The sequence below is a fragment of the Rhipicephalus microplus genome, unplaced genomic scaffold (genome assembly GCF_043290135.1).
Source record: "Rhipicephalus microplus isolate Deutch F79 unplaced genomic scaffold, USDA_Rmic scaffold_14, whole genome shotgun sequence".
Lineage (NCBI taxonomy): Eukaryota > Metazoa > Arthropoda > Arachnida > Ixodida > Ixodidae > Rhipicephalus > Rhipicephalus microplus.
Genome location: NW_027464587.1, coordinates 36,900,012 through 36,926,265, shown reverse-complemented (window position 1 = coordinate 36,926,265; position 26,254 = coordinate 36,900,012). Strand labels below are relative to the sequence as shown.

Genomic DNA, 26,254 nt, shown 5'->3' with positions numbered 1-26,254 from the left:
TTCAATACTTCCGAGTAAGAGTCGTGGCGCCACTGTTTTGCACTTCTTTGTGCCGCAGGAACATCTTCGACTATATCCGCATTGGGTGCTGGACCTTTTTGTATCTTATGGTACCCTTTTACAATTCTCTCTCTTTGTGCCGCTGATGCCAAACGGTTTCGAGAGCAGCCTGAGAACGACGCCGGATGTGGTCCAGCACAGTTGGCACACCTAGGTTGACGCTTCGAGGTGCATTCTTTGTAATCATGTGCGCCCGCACATACCTTGCATCTCTTGGTTCCCCTGCAAGTCTTAGCCATATGCCCATATCTATGGCAGTTGTAACACCTTACCGCCGGCTCAATGTATTCCTCGACAGTGTGAACCATAAAGCCGAGAGCAACTCTTTTTGGCAATGGCATGTCATGTCTAAACTGGAGTATTACATTACGTATGGGCTGCATTGTGGCACTTCCATCTTCATTTCTTACCCATCTCTTTTGTCGTGTGACCGAGATTACTCCAGCATCTTTCAGATAATCCAGTAGGTCATAATCACTGTTTTCGAGTGGAACATCTCTTATCTTTGCTAGGGTCTTCATGCAAGACTGAGGTATCATCACATGTACAGGCAATCCAGCCAGACTCTTGATTAGCAGCAACTTGTTTGCCGAGTTCAACACACCGTACTCCAACACAAAAACTTCCGTCTCTGTTGATTCTTGATGATGTCGCTTTCTCATTGATAGCAGAGATTATCTCAGATGCTATGCGATTGGGATTCACCTTCCAGAAGGAGTCCTCGGCAGCGATTGGTCTGAATACCACCGGTATCCCCATAGCTCGGTTCTTGTGATGGGTGACCACCGTGTAAGCTCCCTCGTCTTCCTTGGGTGCTTCTGTATCCATCTGTGTCATGTCATTAAGGGAGTACGTCGATGTAGCGTCATCGTTGTCAACCTCTTCCTGCTCTGTACGCCTCTTCTTGCACTGCGAGGCCTCGCTGCTCTCTGTATGGGACGTTGATATTGTTGCTGGGCCTGCAGCAACTTGAAGTCGAGCGGGATGGATAAGTGGTGCTCCGCTTGGCGCTAGCGGCATCTCGTTGTCCCCCATACCCGGGCTTTGCCAGGTGTGAGGCACAGGCTGGCTAAGGGGCAACTCTGATCGCGATGCGTAGTGAAACTCCGACTCACCGATGTTTAGCTGCCACTCTGAAGACAGTCCACCCACCGCACACACTGTAAAAATATCCTGAACTCAATATAATAACTGAATTAAGAGAGCGAAATGAAGCTACGGGCTTCTTCCATTCACTTCTTCTTCCTCCTCCTTGGTGTACGGGGATTCGAATCGCCCACTGACTCCCTGAATATGCTGTGATTTTTGATAATTTGATAGCTTCAAGACACTTCGAGTAATTCAGGGCTTTCTTGCCTTGTACGGTCGCCCTCTTGTTTCAAGCGGAAAGCACTTGTTCTTCTGTGTCCGTTACCAGCGATTTATCGCCAATTTTTCACGCATCGCCTGGTATAGATCCAGCTCACTAGGGAAGACATTCCATCCGCATGGGGCGAAGATCAATATTGAAAATATTACGAGCTTCACCGGCACCTGCGAATGCTTCAGTGCTTTCCCACTTCGATGAAAATGCGCTGACCATGTTGCACCCAGACGTGGGAAATGTGGGTCTCAGAGCAGTACTCGTACAGTGGCAGGGTGACAGTGAAAAGGCGACCATTTATGCCAGAAGGACGCTGTCCTGAACAGAAACTACCTACACAGTGATCGAGAAAGAATGTCTCGTAATGGCATGGGCGGTCCTTAAGTTTCGCCCGTATTTGTACAGCCGCTCGTTAACGGTTGTCAGCTATACCAATTCACTTTTCTGTTTAAATAATTTGAGAGACCCATCCGGCTGTTTTGCAGCTCAAGTATTAGGCTCCAAGAGTTCGATTTGACGGTTGCCTACAAATCGGGTAAACAACGCGCGAATGTCGAATTGTCTCAGCCTTGATGACGACAACAACGACACGGTCTTTTTGGTGTGAAAATCACCGCTTGTTTCTGTCAGCAGCGGAATGACGCTGAACTGCTACTGATGATCCATTACCTCAAAGGACAAAGCAATATCGTGCCGAAATATTTGATTTGAAAGAAGGTTAACGGCGCACTGCTTGTGCGATGACAGTTCTTAAAAGAAGAATTTTCCACTGAGTGACAGTTGCCATTTCCTCGTCGTTTTCTCAATGCCTGAAATCCTCTTCGCCTGTCACAACGAGCAGACCACTGGCCACTTTGACTACACCTAGACATTGACAAGGACTGGCAGGAATTTGCCATGGTCTATAAAACTTACGCGCCGACGTGTTTAGACTTTCAGCGTCACAAGCCACCTCCCGTAAAGCTGTTGCCACCTGTTAAGTTGAATAGACTGGAAACATTGCAAACAATACCATTTGGACAGATCGGCATAGATTTTCTAGGCTCGTTTCCGACGTCTAATGAAGAGATAGACATGTGAACGTACGAACGTAAGCACGGACGGATGCACGGGCGGACTGATGAACGCATCGAACCACTCATCATAGTTCACTCCGTGGATATGCTGTGATTTTTTGTTGAAGAGGGAAGGATACGCACGTGTGGGCTAGGGGGCGATAAAGAAGAGCAGTGCGATGACGCGTGGTCAGGGAAAGGACGAAGAAGACGTTGCTGCCCTTTTTACAGATTCTGATTAAGTCTACTTGTTTGTCGCTTTCCGTTTTATTGTTGATCTCGCGTCATCACAATATAAAAACAATAGGACGAAGGCATGCGTTACGTCGTGTTGCAAGAACGCGAAAACTTTGCCACTGCTAAAGCCCATTATATCACTGCGAAACCATTGCTCACTTCGCCAAGTCAGCCTACTTAGCTGTGTATCGAAAGTGATAGAAAAAATCTTAACCTAACGTTGCAGTGATGCCCTGAAGCTAACAACACTTATCCAGAACAGGGGCTAGCTTCGGACGACGGTGATGTACAATGGACTGCGTCTTTGTCCAGGTTACATTTGTGGAACATGAGACAAACTTTGAGAGCATTGCTGTTACGGCATTCGGCTCTCTCAGGTCTCTCAGCCACTGATTTGTGCTGTACAAGCTCAGCTCACTAAGAAGTACATGGCTTCTTTGGTAAATGAATCGCAAATTTGCTGCATGTCGGGCACACATATGTTTACACGAGAATATATATGGGATGGTGCAAGAAAGAACACAAGGATGAAAAAAAAACAGGTCATGTGGTGTACTCTGAACTGAAAATTTATTGGAAAAAACGCCACTTCTCTATCCAGTATCATCCAAATCATTGTTATCAAAGGTGCACGAGAACAACGCCAGGGCAATATCAGCTGGAAAACTTTTCATTTTTGCTGTTTTTTGTTTTGTTCGTTTATTGTAACCACTCCTGCAATGTCTCAAACATGAGATAGCAGTATTTGTAAATAGATAAAAATAAAATAAATAGGATTGAGGTCGTACATCAGCGTCTCTACTTCACAGCTATTGTTTGCTTGCCTACTCCATGCTAATTTTCCGCAACATATCTTAAACATCTCTCTTCAGCTGTTGCAAGAACAAAGCATACCAGTATGTCTGGGGGTTTCACAGGTAGCCGGAAGTTGCCTGACGTTATTGAGGCATGAGAACCCAGCCATTAAGCAATTCAAAATGTGGTGACCTGTTGGCACATCCTTCACTTATATAGCCATGTAAAATGCTTCACGTCCACAGATAAAAAAGTGAGAAGCGTGCCGGAACGCAAATACTGCATGTATACCAAGAGTACATTTCACGGCTTCCTGCATCGACACACTGGTCACCCGACTTCAACTAACCATCGTGCTTGCTAGAGCTACCAGATATCGAAACATCAATAGAAGGACTTCGCAGCGAACATAAGGTAACAACGATTTCCGCAGTGCAGTAGGGCTCACATCACATGTTTTTCATGTGCCAAGGCATCTCTAACGTGTGTACTGATGGTTCAGTCATTAAATAAACTGAGAGATAAGCAATTATGATTACAGGATTGCAAGAAGAATATGCCGGTTGGTGGATTATCTCTCCTCTTCAAGCCTAGCCATGGTGGTCTAGTGGCTAAGGTACTCGGCTGCTGACCCGCAGGTCACGGGTTCAAATCCCGGCTGTGGCGGCTGCAATTTCGATGGAGGCGGAAATGTTGTAGGCCTGTGTGCTCAGATTTGGGTGCACGTTAAGGAACCCCAGGTGGTAGAAAATTTCGGAGCCCTCCATTACGGCGTCTCTCATAATCATATAGTGGTTTTGGGACGTTAAACCCCACATATCAATCAATCAATCTCTCCTCTTCAACAACATTGACAGTTTCACTAGCCAACAGCGTTATTAAACTATCATTCACGTTAAGAAAGTGGGTCGTAATCACCGACTCCTTGGTGGCACTTGCAAGCACGAAAAATGTTACTTAAGAAAAAAGTGATATACGTAAACTATACGCTATAATAAAACAACTTTTAAAAACTTTGTTGTCCTACCATCATGTGCAATTTCAGTGAGTTTCGAGGCACTGCAGAGACGAGGGAAATAAAATGGAAGATAATTTGGTGCACAGAGCATATAACTATGCACAAACCTGTCTCATTCCTATATCTCAATGTGACATAAACATAAGTGCAAGAAAAAAACGGCAATTATGCTTGTCGGCATTGTTCTCAGAGAGCGCAAAGTTAAAGATCCTGTATATCGCTGACACTAATGCTGAGATTAAACCAGTGTTGTACACGTTACCGAAATATAGTAACTAAATACATTACTTGTTACTGCAACAAAAACTAAACACATTGACTCCATACATTACCTCCAAGAAAGTAACGCGTTATCGTTACCATTACCGAAAAAAGGAACAGACGTTTTCACTGCCCTTACACAACAATAATAGGTTTTATTCGATGTGTTTCTGTTGCAGCAACTCACAATAAGACTTTTTATTTCAAATTTATGCTTCACATGAAATGTCTAACCTAAAAAAGGATTACACGCCAAAGGTCCAATTAAAGGACAGCCGGAACGATTTTGCTGATATGTAGTACGAACACATTGCAACGGTAGACAAAGTCCCAAGGGTTGCTTAGAGACCGATTTGAGCTCGCTCTATGCGTAAACTCTGTAATTTATTGCAATGCTTTAAAGCTGCGAATCACCGCAGATTGGTGTGGATTGTTGCGACTCAGCGAAATGCGTTTCAACCACCCATTCACACAGTGACATGCACTGGCCGTTTGACGAGGCCATAGCTCGTCAGCAGCCACGTCACCGTGACTGCAAATTTGATTGGCTGTCATGGCCTGTAGCATCTGCGGAAGATCGGCTCGTAGGGTGGCGACACCTGTCGGAGCAGATATGAACAACTTCATAATCTTCGTCTCTACGGCGTGCGTGCTGCCGGGTGCACTATGTGCTGGCCTCCGAGACTGCGCGCAACCTGTCGGTGTGCGAGCTCGGAGGTCTGGACTGCTAAAAGAAATGAAACGTCGAGCGTGCTCATGAGACCTCTGCAATCGCCAGTGATGCCAGCGTGCCTCATGAGTTGAGGAGGCGAGGCATAAGTGAGGAGGAGGGTATAATAAAATGGTCCGTAGCGGTGCCTTGGTACACGCCATGTTACTAAATTTGTTAAGCTAGTGCTTTGATGATGCTGTGACCTAAACACTGAAAAAACTTTAAAAACCTGTTTCAAGGTTTCTTTAAAGAGGCCCTCTAACACTTTTCACGCCCTCTTAGCCTTACATTGTTTTCTGGCTGGTTGCGTACATTGATGGCTTAAGAGATCAGTGCAGCAACAATGGGAGCGATACGGGCACGCATGGCAGTTATTCAACGTAGAGATATAATAATACAGAGAAATGGATGCTTACCCTCCACTCTATTTTCTCGGGCTCACCTGACCGTGTTTCCTTCGCCCTGTGACGTTCGAAGGCTGAATGAGAGTCCTACCATACAGGAATCTTGCATGACATACTGCCCCTTATGTCCAACGTTTTCAGGATGCGATTGCGATGATAAAAAATAGTGTGGCACCTGAAAGAACGACACTTGCGAAACCTGGCAGCTCGTGAACGCCTCTATGAAGTTTTGTAGCTTTACTGATATTTCTTTCTGCGATGAACGCTGTTAAACTTTTTACGGGCGAAGCTCCTTATAGCGGCACCCATTCGTCCCTCGTAGCCGTTGTAGTAGTGTATAACAAGTATAACAATTTGACCTCCAAGGTGGTGCTGGTGAGAGCTTTCTCCTGTGCGTTGTGGAACAATAAAATATAGCGCTCAATGTACATGTCAATGGCTGCTAAGGGGGAATGAAAGGAGAATTCGGCTTTTAGTTACCGCGCAGGTTGCGAAGTTTTATTGTTCAACAACGCATAGAAGACAAGAAAAAGTTGCTACGTTATACTCGCTGGGCGCAACCTCCTAGGTTTTAGAAAGGTTTAGTGAGCGTTGGGCCGCAGCAGTGCCATAAATACAGTGAACTAGTATATACCATCAACTTGAGGTGGTCAAAGGTGGGAAGTAGACACGAAGCGCAATCCGTAAGAAAGTGTGCGTGTGCCTCCTCTCGTTCAGTCCTTGGAATGTCCGCCGGATGGCGGTGTGTCTATATGAGGAATATATGATGAAAAGATGCGAGATGGTGGTACTTGGAGTGTTGAATAGGTGGACGAACGGACACACAGACAGATGCATGAACGGACGCACGGATGGCTGCATGGATGGATGAACGCATGGACGGACGCAGGAGCGGATGCATGGACGAAAGCCGGGACGGACACACAGATGAACGTGCGGACGCACGCACGGAAGGGCGGATGGACGCATGGGCGGCCACACAGCCACACGTGGAAGCAAGAACGAATTACGAAGAAGAACGCAAGAAGAACGAATAACGAAGAAGAACGGAACCAAGAACGAATAGACGGATGGATGCTTCGCCCCAGTATTCATCATTCACTCCGTGGATATGCTGCCATTTTTTAGTTTCTTCAAACGATTGCGGCGGCAGCGTCCCCGCGGTGCGTTTCCGCCAGCTGACTGACGGACTGAAAAACTTCATTTGGTCCTGAGGAGGCGATGACCCCCTAAAGAGCCCCGTCTGTTGGCCGCGCCCATGACGGGACCGGGAGGTTGAACTTGACGGCCATGTCATGAGCCCTCTGGACAGCCCGAAGTTGGTCCACCTTGTGGTGACTTGTTAGGAGGCAATCCCCGTCCTTTTCTGTGATTGAAGACCCGTCGTACGCGCGCAACTCGGGGCATTGCCACAGTATCTGTTGTAAGTTGCATCGTAAGATGGCGCATTGGGGGCACCGCGGCCCTGATTCACTTATGAATCTCGCCTAAAGTGCCGGTGAGGGATATGCTCCTGTTTGTAGGATATGGAAGGATAGTGCTTGTGGTCGTTTGAGTTGAGGGTGCGGTAACAGAAGCTCTCGCCGTTCGAGACGAAAGTGCTGATAGATTTCATTATAGGTCTATTTCTTTAAAGGTTGGTTCCGGAGTCATTTCCCGCCCTTAAGCTCATTGGCGTTTGGGACGAGGGGGTGGGCGTTGGAGCCCATATGGTCCGGGAACCTAATAAAATGCTTGATGCCAGTCCACGCGGCACACGAGAGCACACAGATTCAGCCCACACGGAAGGCGGGGGCCATGGCTCGGGAATCGGGGTAAAATGTAGTGCGGGTTGTGTTCACTATTGCTAAATTGATCTGCCTTTTCTGGGTGGTCAGGGTTCGAGTTTAGGAGCGCAAGTGCTGTGAGCACTTCTCCTTCTAGCAAGGTTACAGCTGCTATATAGTGGTCATAGGAGGAGTGTTTTGCGGCGTCTACAAAGGCGACCGAGTCAGGCATAGCGGCCACGGTTTTAAGCAGCGTGGTGGCGCGGGCTGTTCGACGACCATGGTTGTAGTCCGGGTGCATCATGCACACGAACTGCAACCTTCACTCTCACGTAACGGTTACGTGGCAGTGAAGGTACCCGAATTCGATCCGTGATCAAGTGGGACAGGGTGCATCCTCGTTGTGTAGAAAAAGGGGATGTGAGTTTAAGGTGAGCTAAATGTTGTCTACCTGCTTCTGTGGAAAATAGTCTGGCTAGCTGAGCGAGAGTTTGAGCATCGGCGGTTTCACTGAATGTACTGTGAACGCCTAAGGCATTGAGCTTTCTGGTATTGGTATGAACGGACAGCCCTAGTACTTGGTTGATGCCTTTGCGAATGCTGAGATTTAATTTCTTTTCATCACATTTCTTCCAAGGGTGAGCTATAGCCACATAGTTGTTATGGCTCATGAGAAATGTGTGGAATATACGCCGTAAGTTCTTCTCAGAGTGTCCCCATTTTTTATTAGCAACACATCTGATTGATTTTGACATTGATTCTGCTTGGGCTGCTATGCGCTCTATGTTGAGTTGATTTCTGCCGTCCTCCTGCCGTATTGTGCCTAGAATTCTAGCCAAGGTGACTTGCAGTTTGTGCATACTTTCCACAGTGTGTGAGTTAATGGGTATAGGGGTGAGCCACTTAGGGGCCCGCTTGGGCTTACAAAGGAATGATTTGAATTTAGCGGCTGACAATTGCAAGCCTCTTTGGTCGAGATACACCTGAATTATGTCAATTGCTTTCTGTAGTTGGCGTTCGACACACCTTCAACACCGTTCTCACTCCAGATGGTGATATTATCTGCGTAGAAGGCATGGCCGAGGCCGTAGATTATGCCGAGTTCACGCGACAGTGCACTCAAGGCAAGATTGATAAAATAGGAAGAAGACAGGCCCTTGTAGGGTGCCTCTTGGGCCTAGTTCATACGTTTTGGAGCCTAACGATCCAAGTCGGATGACTGCTTTCCAGTCTCTCAAGAGTGAGCGTATGTTCTTGTGAAAGCAAGTGCCGAGGTCTGCTTAGGTTATAGACTATAGGACGTGTGCGTGTTTAACTTTGTCAAATGCCTCTTCGAGGTCTAGTGCTAGGACTGCCTTGGTGTGTCACGTCTTAACGGAGAGTACCCGGTGCTTTAGCATTACCATTACGTCTTGTGTTGACATGGAAGGGCGAATGCCAATTTTATGGAATGGTTGGAGATTATGTTCTGCTACGTATTTGGTTGCTCGTTTGAGTATGGCGTGCTTGACCACTTGCCTACACACGAAGTAAGAGAGAGGGGTCGGATCGCGCCTATCCCGAGGGTTTTACCTGGCTGTTTTATGATAACTACAACGTCCTCTCACTATCCTTTAGGTACTTCACCGGCCTCCCACATCTGGTTGATGTGCTTTGTCAGAAGTTGGATGTCATCTTCTACTAGATTTTTAGGCAGTTTTTTAGTTACGCCATCTCGCCCTGTGGCCTAATTGGAGTTTAAGTTGGCTAGCATTGCTCTTATTTCAGCGCACGTCTAGAGGGAGCGCAATAGGTCGTCCTTTCCTGTGGGGATGGAGGTGTATAGTGCGCGTCGGAGCTCTCGTCGGTGCAGAGGTAACGGGCCGCGAGTTTATTAGTGATTTGTTCATCGGTGAAATCAGCTTGGTGAAGCTTGTGTATTAGTCTGTCTATAGTTAGCTGCTGATTTAATTTCGTGGGTTGGCCATGTAAGAGATATTTGAGTATGTTTCATTTAGAGCCTCGGCGCTATTGTGAATCTACGTAGTTGGATACCGCATCATTTTGCTGTTTAGCCAGAGTGCTACCATGCTCCTCAATCTCTTTGTTTAATTCAGCAATCTTTTTACGAAGGCATCTATTGAGCTTGTGTTTTACATTTCTCTTGAAGTGCTTGCTGTGCCTCGATTAGGTGTGCACGACGACTGTCCATATGTTCGATTTAGCGTGTGGTTTTGATTTATTTAGTTACTTTGACTACGTGTTCTCTGAGGCGTGCGAAAAATTGCTAATAGTAATTTAAATGATTTCATTGTTTTTTTTGATATCGGGGAACTGATCTCCGTCTACGACTTTGAATTTACGAGGTGCGGGAGAGTAAACGCCAAGGCTGATGCTACAAATGTAGTGATCACTACCTATGTTTATTTGGTTGTTAAGCCATGTGGGGTTTCGAGTATTTCTCGTGAAGGCCAAGTCAGGCGTCGTGTCTCTAGTAGACGACGTTCCTGTGCGAGTAGGAAAGGTGGTGCTGGTGAAGAGCGTTCGGCAGCAGTGCGCTATCTGCGCAGTCAGTACTTTTCCTTTAGCATGAACGTAACCATACCCAAGTCTAAATTGGGAGCATTGAAGTCCACAGCAATCAGGAGGGGATGGTCTCCAACTATCTTATTTGTTTTCTGAAAAGAGAGCTTTGAAAGTTTCTTTTTGGTCAGCTGCTGAGCTGTAAGCGTTTAAGATAAAGACCGATTGCTTAAGTTGCGAATTTCATATGAGTTCTATCAAGATGAGTTCAGGGCGAACTTCAGGGCGAGCATAGATGAGATCAGGGTGAACTTCATGTTTGAAGTAAGCTAAGTTGTTTTACATAAATGGGGCAATCCCCCCTTTACTCTTCTCAAAAGCGTGCTCAACCTGGTAACCCCACAGTGCAAGATTATCAGTGACTGTTTCTTGAAAGAGGAGGACGGAAGACCTTTCAGCTGTAGAGTGCAGTAATTGTTGCAAGGCGTCCTTCCTTTAACGCGACAGCGTTAGAGAGCTCGTGTTGCAGGAATCCCACCATTGGCGTCGGCCACGTTGGTTGCGAGCGAAAAAGCAAGTTACAGAGATTGCCGCGGGAGGCCGCTACTTCTCCACGCGCGCGCGCGCAATCACATTGAAGAAGCCGCGAATTTCAAAAAAAAGTGCTCAAGGTCACGAGGCGCAGGTAACGTAGTTTCTTTGCCTTTGCCATCCCTCCCTGCTTAGCTTCCAGCGCTTTCATCGGGACGAAAGAAAAGATAATGCGATTAGAGCATGCGACAAACTTTGTAACTCCACTCGCACTTGACGGATTCTCAAAATTTTTGCTGCATTTAATTGGTAAGACAATAAGCTCGTTCAGTGAATTATCCCATGGTTACTTGAAAAATTGTTTCAAGACCCCTTTAACACATTTTGTTCGACAGATGTCACGACGAAAACGAGCCCATTCGGTGATTTGTAGGCACATTTGGGAGGCCTAAAACTACGTCAAAAAAGGCCAGGATAGTACAGCCATCACCGCTAAAAACACACAGGAACTTTCAAACAGCTCTACAAATGGACAATGCCCATCTAGCGGAAAACATATCATGCCTTTCCAGAGGCGTTGATCAAGCAAACAGGAAATGCTAGATAATGTGGTGCTATCTGTGAAGCATTGTGAGACTCTTTATGGCCTCCGAGATGGCGAGTGCGTGCCGTGTGTCTAGGAGGCCATGCGGCTCCTGCTTTAGATCAAAATCTTGCATGTACCATTCGCGCGCGTGTGCTGGTACTCTCTTCTTAGTGCGTGTGTGTGTGTGCGTGCGTGTGTATGTAACAAAACATATTAATAAGTATGCACTTAGCGGTTGAAGGTTCACTAGGGGCCGGATTTCGCTATCACGTTCAACTTTTAAAGGCGAAGCTTAAGGGTCCCCCACTTTTCAGGGAAGCTAAGACAATTCCAGTGCCAGATGGTTATATTGCTTGAGGTAGCTATGTTTACTTATGGTTTATTTGCTGTCCCTGCTTCATGGTATGTTGGTCGGCTTCTAGAATTTCAAGACGTGCATAGAGTTCATTGCTCTGCAATTTTATGGAATTGAACTCAACTAATATTCCGGAGCGCAACTGCTCTAACAAGGCTGTCATGTGAGCCATTAGGCTCGACATAATTAGACCCTCTTCGTCGGCCTGCTCGGGAGCTGCCCGACGTTTTGCTCCTCTTATCATAGCCGGAGCGGCAAGATTTGCCGTGTTTTCGCATGGCTCAAGTGGTTGTGTCACTTGTAGTAGCATCTTAATCTCAGTTAGCTCTAAGCATAGGCTAGGGTTCTCGCGTTCGAGAAATTGAATTTTGCTACTACGGGCATGGAAATGACTCCGAGCGTGGAAGGGAGTGGGTCTCGCCTTTCCTAGCGACCTTGTCAGCCCACATGGCTTAGAAGGCGGCCAAGGCCCTTGAGCTGCTTGGCTGGGTTAGGTCGGCAGGCTGAGATATTCCTGTGGACGTTGGCTGGCGGCAAGTTTTGAAGGTAGGTCCCGTGGTTGCTTTTTGAGTCGCTCGTTGTTTGTTGCGCGACAGCGGCGTTGCCTGCGACGTCGTACGAGGTAGGGTACTTGGTATCGGCTTCGGCAAGTCTGGTCGCCCGTGAGATGAGCGTCACCGCACAGTGCGCACATGGGTGATGCACGGGCGTGGGCCAAGGGGTCCGTTGCCACATTTCTTGCACACTATTTCGGCTGGGTGCGGACAGACGCTTTGGTCGGGAGCCACGGGCCCGCATTGGCAGCAGGTGTCTATTTTGTCATTTGTAGAGCGTGCAGCAGTTCATGATGGGGCCGCAGTAGACGTAGTTCGGCACCTAGTGGCCGCCAAAAAGGATGACGGCCATGGTGGTGTTCTTAATGCGTCTGGCTCCAAGCACCTTTGGGTTGCGAGCCGTGCGTTGCGAGCACCTTTGGGTTGCAAGCTGGCGTCGGCAAAGTCGGTGTCGACTCCTCGTATCACCCCACGGCAACTTCTGCCTTGCGGGGTGATATATGCAGTGACGGGGCATCGTTGCTCGGGAAGATGATTTCCTTTACACGGCAGTAGGCGAGTGCGTTAGTTTCTTGAGGAGTGCTCAGTACGAAGATGTTTTGTATGTCTTCCTCTGTGACATGCAGAGTAAACGCTTGGCCTTGGCTAGTGCGTTGAAGGTCTTGCGTTGACTGTATGCTTGTACGTTCAGTCTTCCGCCTGGTTGGATGACTACGCGAAAGTGACTCTTCGGTAACGCAGGTAGTCGGCTGGCTGCCGCGAGCTTTTTAAGCGGATTGAGTGGCCTGGCACCGGCTGGTGTACCCTGTCGCCCACTCTTTGCCGACGCGGTTTGGGCGGTCGACACTGTGTCTGCGATTCGTTTAGGGTGGGCTTGTACCAGTCCACTAGCAGAGGCTTCTTTAGGGGAGATGAACTCCCCCCCCCTCTATGACTGCTTCGAGTGGCATTGCGACGCCGCAGGCGACGAGTGTCCGCGGCGCACAGCCGGGGTTGGCGAAGTCGTGCGAGGCCTAAAGTGCCCAGCTCATGATTTCAAATGAAGTCCTACAAGTGGGTTGAAAATGGGCCTACCGGGATAAATTTGGTGTCCAAACAATCCAGGTGACGTTTCCGAAGAGTTCCGGTGGTAATGATGAGTTAAAAATGGCCTGGATCGATCGAAAATCTATCGGCGTACGAAGCCGTCGCAAACGCGTTTGCACTCGACGCCACCCGCGTCTCCTTTCCTCCAGCACCGCGGCGTTCGGCGCATTTTTTTACTTGTTTTGCAGTTTTTGAGCTGGAAAAGTCGGACAGCTTCATTCTCTTTCGCTTTCAGTGAATAATCTTGCTTAAGAAAAAAGAAATTCAATAGTAATCCCTATTTGGATGCAATGGCGTTATTATATTTAACGTTACATTTATCCAATCACGTGGCGGCAACCTTCCGGCGCTCGCACTTGGTCTGGCGAGTGCCGCTACGAGTTACGCAGTCAGCACTAATCTTTTCAAGCGTTAGAAGGCCTCTTTAACAAGAAATGTTTGTACAATTTTCATTATACCGTACCTCATCAAATAATGGGATATATAGTAGCTTAAAGGTACATGGAAAGTTACATGGAATAGTTTCTGACTGTGGCTCATAGGAAAGCCATTTTTTCTGAAAGTTACATTATACACAATCTTAGATTCAATCATCCATGTTATCAGCAAAGAAAGGTTCACTCAACTCTCAAGAAATACTATGCAGCAAGCGGCCTTTTTCGGATCCAAACAGCACCTAAAGTAGAGGTCGTCGAATTCGATACTGGTGGTCCTTGACTTCTGACATTGCCCGCCACACGCCAGTAGGCAATTCGAGAGACCTACATTGGCGAATTTTTTTCGGGGGGGGGATGGGGGGTAGAGGAGGGAATCATTCGCACTTTTGTCACACTAGGTGTCCTCTGGTCCGCACCTGTTGCCACGTTTTGATCACCAAACACTATATGCGCATACGAAGTCTACCTACCCATGAAAGGCCCTCCTTGACTATACTAACGAAATACTAACTACGCCTGTACTAACAAAATAGACGAGAAAATGTGTAGCAGTAAAAAATGTTATAATGTTCTGGTCACAGGGAAAAATATTGTGCATAAACATTTTTTTCTACCTTTACCCTGCATGTATTTTTACCACACAAATTTCCGTGCGTTTATGCCAGGGCGTTAAAGATAAGCCTCGCTCACTCGGGAGTTGAATAACTGGAAAAACAGTTGCCATTGCAGAGAGAAAGAAGAATAAGTTCTTTTCAAAACACTGTTTATAATTTTTATATACGTTGTAGTAACTGCTGAGTTCTTACACATTTTTGCACATTCCTATTGTACTTTTCTTCGCTTTACAACATTTAAACAATGCTAACTTACTTTTTTGCCTATGAATTTCACATAAAAAACGTGTTATTTTTACTGGTATTATTTATGAGTTACATTGTAACGACCTTTTGGGAACGATGGATAATAAAATTGGTACCTCCAAATTAAATTTGTTCATTTTTTTGCCTGATAAATTAGTTACAGAAAAAAACAAAGTTCCTTTTCGGGATACGGGGTGGTACGTGCATAAAATATAAAATATTCAATAGAACCTGAAGCATTTTTTTAGAATCCGTGTTGATCTAACAAGGAATCGCCTATTTGCGATACCCACAGTAGGAGACTAGCTGCGGTTAGGTCTGCCGTGTGGCTACCTGTACCTTTATGGTTATCCGCAGTGTTCGTGTGACAGCCGTATTAATAGACTTTAGTTGAAACAGGGGGACGCTAACTAAAGCAGCGAGTAAAAGAGCCCCCCCCCCCTTTTTTTTTGGCACTGCGAGAAAAAACATGGACGTTTTGGGTCCTACTCGCGCCCTCTTTTAGTATTTTCTTCCTGTTGTGAAATCGCCCTATTCTCAATGATGAGAAAACTTTTGTTGAGGCATACCTGCGATCAAAAGTACGCATGTAGATGTATTGTAGTCCCCAGCTGTCTCCTGGATGGGCCAGGATTCAACAAAAAGCCGATTGTAGTGAGTGGCTTCTAAGTCCTTCTTTGAGCTCAAATCTATTCCAGAAAGAACTTACCACGTTCATTTTATTACGAGAAGGTGACTCGAACAGCAACTCCACACGCAAGACCCAAAGTGAACTTATTCGTAGGAGCGAATACCAGTCCCATGGCTACCCGGATAAAGCGCAAAGCTATGAGAGAGGTCCAACGTTTTTTTATGACGAAGATTTACGATGACCACAGCACATTAAAAGTACGCATCGCGACTGTGTGTTTGTTCTGCCCTAACGTGAACTTTCGGAGAACTTGTTATTTTCCTAGTTGGTGGGGTACCGAATGAATGGTTTGCCGCTAATAAACACGCACACAAAAGACCAAGACGAGGATGAGACCTAGAGTGACACTTACAACAAAATTTATTTGTGGGGTGACAGAATAATATGTGCACTGAAAAAACACAAGGCATGCGGCTAATGCCGCAAGCCTACGTACCGAGGCAACCAATGCCCAAGAAATCTAATCTGTCTTGACGGTTCGCCAATGCACAATTCACACAACTTCTGAACGTAGAATGGTTCCAATAATTCGCACTTAGAGGTTTTGAAGAACTTTGGAAAATGCGCATAATTATTGTCTTTGTTTATTACATTTTTTTGTAAAATGCCAGGTAACATGTGATGAAAAACTAAAAACTTACCAAAAAGGATGCGAGAGGTGGTTACACTGCAATTTTAGCCTTTTCGCTATTATTAGACGAGTGCATGTCAGACTTTCTTCATCCGCACCGCAGAGCGTAATTCAAAATTGTTTAAAAAGAGTACCTCCACGCTTGTTGCACAATATGTTCCACCACACAGGCTTATCGACAGAAACCGTTCCCCTTGGCTTTCGACGTCATTAAAGGAATATTATCAAACGAAAAACGCCCTTTTTGTCTTGCAAAACAGACTCAAAGTTCTATGCGCTGAAACGATTACACTAATGCACTACATGCACATCGATTGATGTTACGAGAAGCAAAGGCCTTCTTTTTTAATACACATCTACGTTCACTTCTCTACCAGTCTAGCGAAATGTTGAAGTGCTTCGGTAAAAAAATACATAACTTACAGGCTCTGACGGTTGCACCGTAAATGATATGTGTGGTTTAACGACCCAAAACCACTATAGTGTTATCAGACATGCCGTAGTGCAAGGTTCCGGAAATTGCGACCTCCTGGGGTTCTTTAACGTGCGTCCAAATCTGAGAACACGGGCATATAGCATTTCCGCTTCCATCAAAAATGCTGCCGCCGCAACTGGAATGCGATCCCGCGACCTGCGGGTCAGCAGATGAGTACCTTAGCCACTAGACCAGCGCGGCGGGGCATGGCTGCACCGTGAGTAATGAAGGTTTGTTGCATGGTATCGAAGGACATAATTGAGGAATCATTACTTTATTGCTGCACAAACCGGGATCCGTGCACGTAGAAAAATATTTTTTTCCTACGAATCCACTTGCAGTTGATTTAGTGGGTATTTTAGCCTATTTCATGGTTTTAGACTAGCTTATTTTTGAGGCACAGGCGAAATTTTCTCAAAGGTTTTGAAAAATACAGCTATGTACTTCTCTATAATTTTATGTATTTTTTCACTCAGTCTATTGAGCGCCCAAATTTAGCTGCAGATTCGAAGGTTGGATAGGTGGTGCCTCTAATAAAATCAGGTATCTTGCATTGTAACCTCAATTACAGAACATTTTTGCGCTGCATGTACTTCAATTTCACTCAGAAGTATCCTTGCGAAATCCTTGAACATGTCATATTTATGCATCTCATTTTCCTTCTTGAAACGAATTCTTTTTTCACTTCATTGCAGCATGGGTTTCACGAGAGCCTGGCTTGCGAAAAGCAGTCAATATCGTTTATACAGAACAGTATCTCGTTATTAGACTGAAGTATTGACAATATCTTTCTAGATTTTGCTACGATTTCACTTGTAAAGCTTTTCCCAAAGTGTCTGCCACAAAAGTCAAGCATTCTCGACCACGCGGCGGTATCGAAGGTAGAGCGCCTTTGAATTGGGGAAGAACTTCCAGCAATAGTGCATCTGCTTCTTTTTTAGACCTGCAGCGAAGGTATGTAATCGGGGGAACTGACCTCAATGCGGAAGCGTACTCCCCAAAGAGGATATGACTGCTTAGGGCTGTTAACGTTGAACAAGCGAAGAAGGCTGTCATCGGTACCACCAGTCTCGTGTATGCGGCGAGTCCGCCACGCAACCTATAGAGACGGCTGCAACAGCGGGCACTTTCAACGTCTACTAAGCTGGTGAAACCTCCAGCGGCACCCCGTCAACTCCCTTACGTGTATGACGAGCTCGCCTGGTCCATATGGAACTTTTATTGCGATAGCAATTATATGGACATTCTCGGCTGGATTTTGCCACCAACGTCAGCGTCGGTGACAGCTGACATTCTACGCTTGTTCCATGCAATAATAAATTCGTTAAAGAGACTGTTTCACGTTGATTAGTGTTTTTTGAGAAGCAGTTTCAAGCTGCAGCTGGCTCTGAGGCAGAACAAGCGTGCAAGGCAAGATGGCCTGCATTAGATGATCATCTAAGCGTAATGTTTTTTACTGATTATAATTGCAGCTCGCTCAATTTCGGTCATGGACAAATCTATGAGTTTTTACTTACAACCAGTGACTCTGAGACTGATGTCGACATCTAAATTTTTTCGAAACGAGCTGTTTAACGCCATCGCGTTATTAAAGCTGAGTCAGTCATTTTCTCAGTAGCTTTCGCGGCTACTTCCCGGCAGGAGGTGTTAAAGTGTCTTGGGCTGTTTATATGATTGTGATGCGGAACTCCAGCTGATGGACACTGACATGAACGGCATGAGTACTACACTCCTCGTAACTCTGCATCGTGCAGGAGCTGAAAGACCGGTTCCTTGTTCGAGGTGACTACAATATCATCATGGTAGACTGGGGCCGCAAGTCTCAAGACCTCTACGGCCGCGTGGTGAACATGGTTGTTCCGGAGGTGGGACAGCAGCTGGCAGCCTTCATTCATGTCGTGCAGGTAGTGAGTGAAATCCGTACCTCTTTTTCATTCTTTCGAAGTGAAAAACGAACTATCATTCCACTGCTTGTAGCACCAAGTCAGTGGAAAATCAATACGTATTGGTAATGACGAGAGATTCTGCAGCACCTTCGTTCTTGTCCGGAGTAAAAAGAAACAGAAGAATCTACAACGTGGCGCCAGAGGGCAAAGTCATATATATATATATATATATATATATATATATATATATATATATATATATATATATATATATATATATATATATATATATATATGATATGACACAACGGGAGCGTTGTCAGCAAGGATAAATATATTTATTTTCCAACAGTTTCGGGAGGGGTCCTCCCTTCATCAGGGGATGAGTTATACTGACATGAACTTCCAAACTTCGTTGCTGCCGCGTCCTTCTCGCCTTGAAAGATGTTTGCGAGATTGAGAGGAAACTGAAAAAAGAAAAAAAACAAAAAAAAACAAAAAAGGCGGAGAAAATTACCGGCAAAATGTTAAAAGAAATGTTACCGGCCCATTCTGTTCCCGGTCGATTCTATTTGCTCCCCAAAATACACAAGGCAGGTAATTCGGGACGTCCGTTAGTATCCAGTAACAGCACATCAACAGAAAATATATCAGAATTCATCAATTCCTTAATAAAAACATCCTCCCAAATTTTTCCTATTACCTAAAGGACACAAACCACTTCATCTGCGAAACTTCATCTGGACGTCTGCTCACTGTACACCAACATACCCCACCATGACAGAATAGCGGCTATGGTTTCTGAATATGTAAAATCTGAGTCATCAACTAGTGTAAGTGGCGAGGTACTGTTTACACTTCTTGAACTCGTACTAAATTATAACCATTTTGAGTTCAATGGCAAGCATTTCCTTCAGGTCAGTGGCACTGCAATGGGCACGAAAATGGCCCCAAACTTCGCGAGCACCTTTATGGCTTCACTTGAAATTCCATTCATTGAGGGACGCACCTTGAAACCTTTCTACTTCAGAAGATACTTAGATGATATTTTTATGATGTGGAACCATGATGAGGGAAGTCTTTTCCGCTTAATAGAGGATTTTAACAAGTGCCACCCGTCAATAAAATTCACGCACAAAATTTCCAAAACTAGCATTAACTTTTTGGACGTCACTGTCATGGTCAAAAATGACCGCTTGTCAACAAACCTTTACAAAAAGCCTACAGACCGTCAAATGTACCTACATTTCAACAGCAGCCACCCAAAGCATTGCAAAATGGGTATTCCATATTCTCAGGCCTACCGGTACCGAAGAATGTGCACCGATATGCGGGAATTTGACAGACACGCGGAACACCTAAAGCATTCCTTATTGAAACAAAATTATCCGGAAGACATTATTGACGATGCCATACTACGTGCTCGCCACGTGAACAGGAATGATATAATTAAGGGACCAAACAGAGTATCTAAAACGACTTCCCAAACGGACCTTGTACTAACTTACTCTTCATCAGCACCACGAATCAACAACATACTTTCCCGCCATTTCAACATAATCAGGCAAAGCATTCAACTAACTTCTATTTTCGCGAAGCCACCTCACGTGGTGTACCGCCGGGATAAAAATCTGAAGGACATTCTTGTCAGAGCAAAAACAAACACCTCCAAATTTCAATCAGGGTGCCATCCCTGCGGAAAAACTCGACGCAAGGTATGCCCACAGATGGTCACAACACGTGAATCCAAAGCGAACTTCTCGGATTTCAAATTCTGCATAACTGAAAGCCTTAATTGTGACTCCAGTAATACATTCTACATTGCAACATCTGCGGACAAGAATATATCGGCCAAACAGACACGCCATTTCGGCTGCGGTTCAATAATCACCAGTACCACGCCACTTCACTGCCGAAGCTACCTTTATCTAGACATCTGCGCCTGCCAAACCACAGTTTTGAAAATATCAGCGTAACTCTTTTGCAGTCCGGTTTCCCAAACAGACGCGAGCGCGAACAGCGTGAGGCATATTTTATTTTCAAATTTCGAACATTAGTAGCCGGCATCAACGAGGACCCCGGAAAACTCAACTGCCTCCGAGAAGTAAGCCAGGAGGAAATTGGTGACAAAGATTGATAGCTGGAGACCATGCTTTTTTCTGACTGACTCGTACGTGTACAATGTCCTTTCTTGTTTTTTCTTTTTCTTTTTTTCTTCCTTTTTTTCTTCTTTTTTTCTTTTTTTCACATGCACATACAAAGTGTTTACGTTCGCCTATCACTTGATGACCGTTGAAAGGAAACGAACGAAGATTAAAGGTAAAGAGCCGACCGACCCATTAAGGGGAAACCCTTCCTTTACGCACGCCGCGCTCCGACCGACCCACTACGGGGAAACCCTTTCTTTACGCACGCCACCACGGACCCTCCCGGCACCGCGGCGACAATCTTGGGTGGCCCGACACACGTCGAGAACTGAACATCACGTGATAAGTGTAACTAGCAAGGACGACAATATAGCATGATGGCCAGAACAAGAAGTGGTATCGGTTTATTCAGTCACTGATTATATAGGCGCACGATAGCGCGCCGTGAGTATCTGTGCATGTCCGATGCGCAGTCGTGATGCAATAGCCTTGCCGGATACATCCTTTCCGTTAACAACGAAATTCCATACGCACCAAAACGGTGGTAAGTACATGGCATTTCAAAAAATGATATCATACACTTGGTTAAAGTCCTTGTCATAATGAAGACGCTGTGGTGGCTTGACGGTTCGAGTCGACCTTCTCAAAGCTGGCGTCGGTGGTGAAGTTGACTGACGCACCACAGGTGGCGAAGGGTCGCCCGACGTCGGAACTTCGCGACGTCGGCCATTGGCTGGCGAGGTTGAAGTTGCCACTGTCGGATGGCCACCAACGTTGTTGTCCGCTGAGCTGGTATCAATGTCGTCGTCGCTTTCCTCGATGAACCGTTCGCCCGTTTGAAGTAGGTGACGACGGTGGCGCCTTAACAGCTTCTGGTCCTCCGTTTTGACAAGGTAGGACCTTGGATATGGCGAACCCACCACTTGAGCTTTCCGGGACCATGCAGCGTCTCTGAGCCTCACGACGTCACCCTTCTGCAGAGGAGGCAAAGGTCTTCCCCCTTGGGCCTGGCTGTGCTTTTTGACGTCGGTTACGGTCACCGTACTGAAGTCCGGGAGGTTGCGCGAAGGCGCCTTCCTTGCAGTTGTTCACCAGGGGATCGCCTGTCCTCCAGTGGGGTAGAGCGGTAGGCCAGCACGCCCAGCCAGATGTCGTCGCCCGAATCTGCAGTTTTTTTTAAGATGCGCTTCACAACCTGCACACCTTTTTCCGCAAGCCCGTTTGACTGCGGATAATGAGGGCTTGAAGTGACGTGCGTGCGTGAAGTCGTATCTCCTTGAAAACAAAAAAAAATTCATGGCTGGAAAATTGTGGGCCGTTATCAGTGCATACTTCGACGGGCACGCTAAATCTGGCAAAAATAGTGCTCAGTGCTGCGATGGTTGATTGCGCCGACATGTCAGGTAGTTTCTGAACTTCCGGAAAGTTTGATAAGGCGTCAAAGACAACGATGTACGAGTCCCCCGCAAACGAAAAAATATCAGCTCCAACTCTATGCCATGCACAACCTAGCACGGGCCGCATCTGAAGCGGTTCCTGGGGCTGTTTGTAAGCATACTTGCGGCATGTAGGACAAAGTTGCACCATGGAAGCAATCTCAGCGTTAAGCCCCGGCCAAAACACGAGGCGTCTGGCCCTTTGTTTGCATTTTTGCATGCCGAGGTGACCTGCATGGATTTTTTCAAGCATGGTTTTTCGCATGATTTTCGGAATAACAACCTTCGACGCCTTTAAAAGTATTCCATTGACAAATGAGAGTTCTTGCTCAAAAGGCTTTAGTTCACCTTGTACTAGAAGCCCCGCCGACAAACTTGCGATCACCGACTGTAGGTAGCGGTCACGAGCCGTTGCCGCTTGCAGTTCTTTCTGCGTTGCTTCTGTGACACGGTAACCTAGAAGCTGGATTGCGTGAACTTCCACGTCGGTAGTAGCACCAGCGTCGTCTTGGTTGTCAGCAGTTGACCGGGACAATATGTTAGCAAGAACAAGGTGCTTCCCAGGAATATACTGCAAAACAAAATCATACTTGAACAACCTCAAAAACAACCGTTGAAGGCGAGGTGGCATGCCACTAATTTCCTTTTGAGCAATTGACAAGAGTGGTTTGTGGTCCGTTTCAATTCTCGTCACACATATATATATATATATATATATATATATATATATATATATATATATATATATATATATATATATATATATATATATATATATATATATATATATTTTTATATATATATATATAGTGGGAGTAATAATTCAATGGGCCAGTTAGTCTTCGTGAAGGTATGGGATATGGCACAACGGGAGCGTTGTCAACAAGGATAAATATATTTATTTCCCAACAGTTTCGGGAGGGGACCTCCCTTCATCAGGGGATATATATATATATATGGTCCATCTTTTTTGCGTCCTTTTGCCGTCATAATTAACAAGGCGGCAATGGGGGCTGGTTTGTACGTCTTCATGCTTGTGATGCGCTGCATGGTAGGGAATGAAAAACACAGACGACACAGAGTGACGCGCAAACGAACAACTACTTTGCCTGGACCTTTTCCCCGTACATAAGGCTGTTCTCTATCAAAGTAAAATAGTCTTTTGCGCATCACTCTGTGTTGTCTCTGTTTTTTTCCTTACTCTGCAGCGCATCACAAGCATGAAGCCCTCTTAATTGCTTTTTCTGCTGTGGCAGGCATATTATGGTGAGTAAATTTAAGACACAAATTGCGACATCAACTAAACATAGAATGTTTATTACCTTTTATTTAGTAGATATTGATGATTGGGTAAATGAGAAAAAGATGCATCCCATTTTGCAAAGACCATGTCTTTGCTTTTAGATATTTCAAGAATAGCCACTGGCAATCATTATTGAGTAATGAAATCTCACACATTCAGCGGCTGGTGAATTAGAAACTAACTGTCGGAAATTCAATGAAGATGCTCCTTCGAGCCATGCAAGCCCCACTGTATCGATCAGTTGCGTTTCGTTGTTGCGCGGATTTATTTTGGGATATGTATGGCGCGCACCTTAACGAATGCAGAACCAACACCACTGACCCGCAGGTCGCGGGATCCAATCCCAGCCGCGGCGGCTGCATTTTCGATGGAGGTGAAGATGCTTGAGGCCCGTGTGTTTAGGCTTAAGCGCATGGTAGTGAACACCAGATAATCAAAATTTCCGAAGCCCTCCACTATGACGTCTCTCATAACCATATGGTGATTTTCGGACAAATAGCCCCAGATATTATTTATTTATTTTATTTATATAGAATACCATCAGGGCCAATGACAATACAGTTGGGTGGGGTGAGAATACAGAAAGTTTGAAATAGTTCAGAACAGGGTCGCAAGACAAAAAGAACAAAGAAAGCAGAAAAAGAACCCACAATTTCTGAGTACATTTCAAAATTTACAAGTAGTTACAAAAGTTATAGTGGCACAAAAACAAAAGAAAATACAAGGTACGTTAAGCATAAACAAAAGTTGAAATTTCGTGTATCAAAGAAGATAGATGCATAATATAAGTATAAATGGCGGCGCCTAGTTTAAAAGATAAAGAAAACGTGGAGGAAGATATCACGTACAGGTATCAAGATATCACGTACAGTGGTATAGGCCTCGGGGCTGTCCTGGCGCAGCGCGAACCCGGATTTCCTGAATATGTCGTGGCATTTGGAAGCCGTACGCTCACGAGAGCCGAGACAAGCTACACCGTCACGGAAAAGAGTGCCTGGCGATCGTCTGGGCCCTTACAAAGTTTCGACCTTATTTCTATGGTCACCCATTCGATGTCGTCACCAACCATCATGCAATATGCTGGCTGTCATCATTGAAGGATCCCTCAGGTTGTCTCGCTTGTTGGGCTCTTCGCTTACAAGACTACGACATCTGCGTGCTCTAGCGCAACGGACGCCAGCATGCTGACGCGGACGCTCTCTAGCACTCCCCTCTGCCTGAAGCAGACTTGCTCTGCTCAGTATCCTCGGTGGCCGTTGCTGCCATTGATGTTGACATCATCGCTACGGAACAGTGAAACGATAATTGGATCGCCCCACTAATCGACTTGCTCTCTGATCCGTCCGCAACGTTATCCACGTGTGGCTTGCGTCGTCGAGCTCATCATTTCGCCATTCGTGACGGCCTTTTACACCGACGCAGTTTCGACACCGATGGCCGGCAGTGGTTACTCGTGATACCCCGCAGTCTGCGGTTGGAGATATGTGAATCCTTCCATTCTGATCCGCAATGCGCGCACTCTGGGGTATTCAAAACCTACCATCGCATTCGACAACGCTACTTCTGGCGCAGGATGTACCGCTACGTCCAGCAGTTCGTTCGCTCCTGCCTCGCTTGCCAACGCCGCAAGCCGTCCGCACAGATGTCAGCGGGCGGTATGCAACCGTTGCCTTGCCCTGACCGTCCATTTGGGCGCATAGGAATCGATTTGTATGGACCACTCTCTCTGACGTCCACTGGCAGCCGCTGGGCCATCGTTGCCTTAGATCATTTAACGCGATACGGCGAAACCACCGCTCTCCCTGCGGCTACTGCGCGTGATGTTGCGTCCTTCCTACTGCATCGATTCATACATCGCCACAGTCCACCCCAGGAGCTTCTCAGCGATTGAGGCCGTGTCTTTTTGTCAGTAGTCGTGGACGTCATTCTCCCTGAGTGCCATTCCGTCCACCGCAAAACTACTGCTTACCACCCGCAGATGAATGGTCTGACCGAACGCTTTAACCGCACCCTCAGCGACATGCTTTCGATGTACGTCGCTGCCAACCACACAAATTGGGATACTATACTGCCCTTCGTCACCTACGCCTGCAACACCGCCCCCCAGAGCACGACTGGTTTTTCCCCTTCCTTCTTGCTGTGCGAAAGGCACCCGTCACACACCATCGACACGATACTCCCGCACACGCCGGATTCATCTGAGTGTATACCTATTTCCGAGACAGACAGGCTTGCTGAAGCGTGTGGCGAGCTTGCCAAGACTTTTACGACACATGAGCAAGAGCGGCAGAAGAGTATTCGTGATGGCTCCGCCACTTCTGAGTCCACGTTCCTTCCTGGTTCCCTTGTATGGCTCTCAATCCCGACCTATGTAGCTGGACTTTCTTCCAAACTACTCCCGAAATATGAAGGTTTCTACCGTGTCATTGAGCGCACATCTCCAGTCAACCATCTTATGGAGTCAATTGAACAATCTTCAGACATGCGCCGTCGCGGGCGCGACAGAGTCAACGTGAAGCGCCTGAATGCTTAATATGACCCGCTCGTAGTGACAAGCTGTTAGGTCGCCAGGCGGCTCCCTCTTTGACCCCGGGATTATTGTAGAGAAGCCGCCAAACACTGAAATGGGTTGAAATCTCAAGGGCTTTCTAGTGGGTCTACCCAAAAAGGACACCACTCGCGCTGAGAGTCCGTGCTTGTTCGTTACTGTCGCCATTTCATATGCTCGCTGTGTGCCGGCTAATAAACGCCATAACGCAATATATATATATATATATATATATATGTATATGAACTCAGACACCGAATCTTCTTTATCAATTGGACGTGTCATCATTATTTGTACAATTTCCTCATCTGTAGATATCATCATCACTGCGTGCCAGTTCGAGTTCGTCTCGAATAAAGCTCTTCCTAATAAGTGGTGGACGGTGCTTCTCAATCCCCAAGACCTCTCGCACGTTAACACTGGAGCTCCGCTCGGGTCGTCGTCTACATGGCAGTGCAAGACAATCCTGGTCCATCCAACACTACCAGCCCAGTGCAGCCTCCACCGTCAACCCTGGCCATCCACAGCTACTAGCGTGATCCACCAGTATTCTCG

At 46.2% G+C, this 26,254-nt stretch overlaps 1 protein-coding gene across 4 annotated transcripts in view; it reads left to right on the top strand.

Annotated features, from left to right (window-relative positions):
- LOC119181524 (pancreatic triacylglycerol lipase) overlaps positions 1 to 26,254 on the top strand; it is a 197,124-nt gene that overhangs the window by 54,828 nt on the left and 116,042 nt on the right. For all 4 annotated transcript variants that reach the window (XM_075882979.1, XM_075882981.1, XM_075882978.1 and 1 more), the window contains exon 3: positions 18,134 to 18,283. In XM_075882979.1, the coding sequence (XP_075739094.1) occupies positions 18,134 to 18,283 (150 nt within the window). The remainder of the gene's footprint in view (positions 1 to 18,133; positions 18,284 to 26,254) is intronic.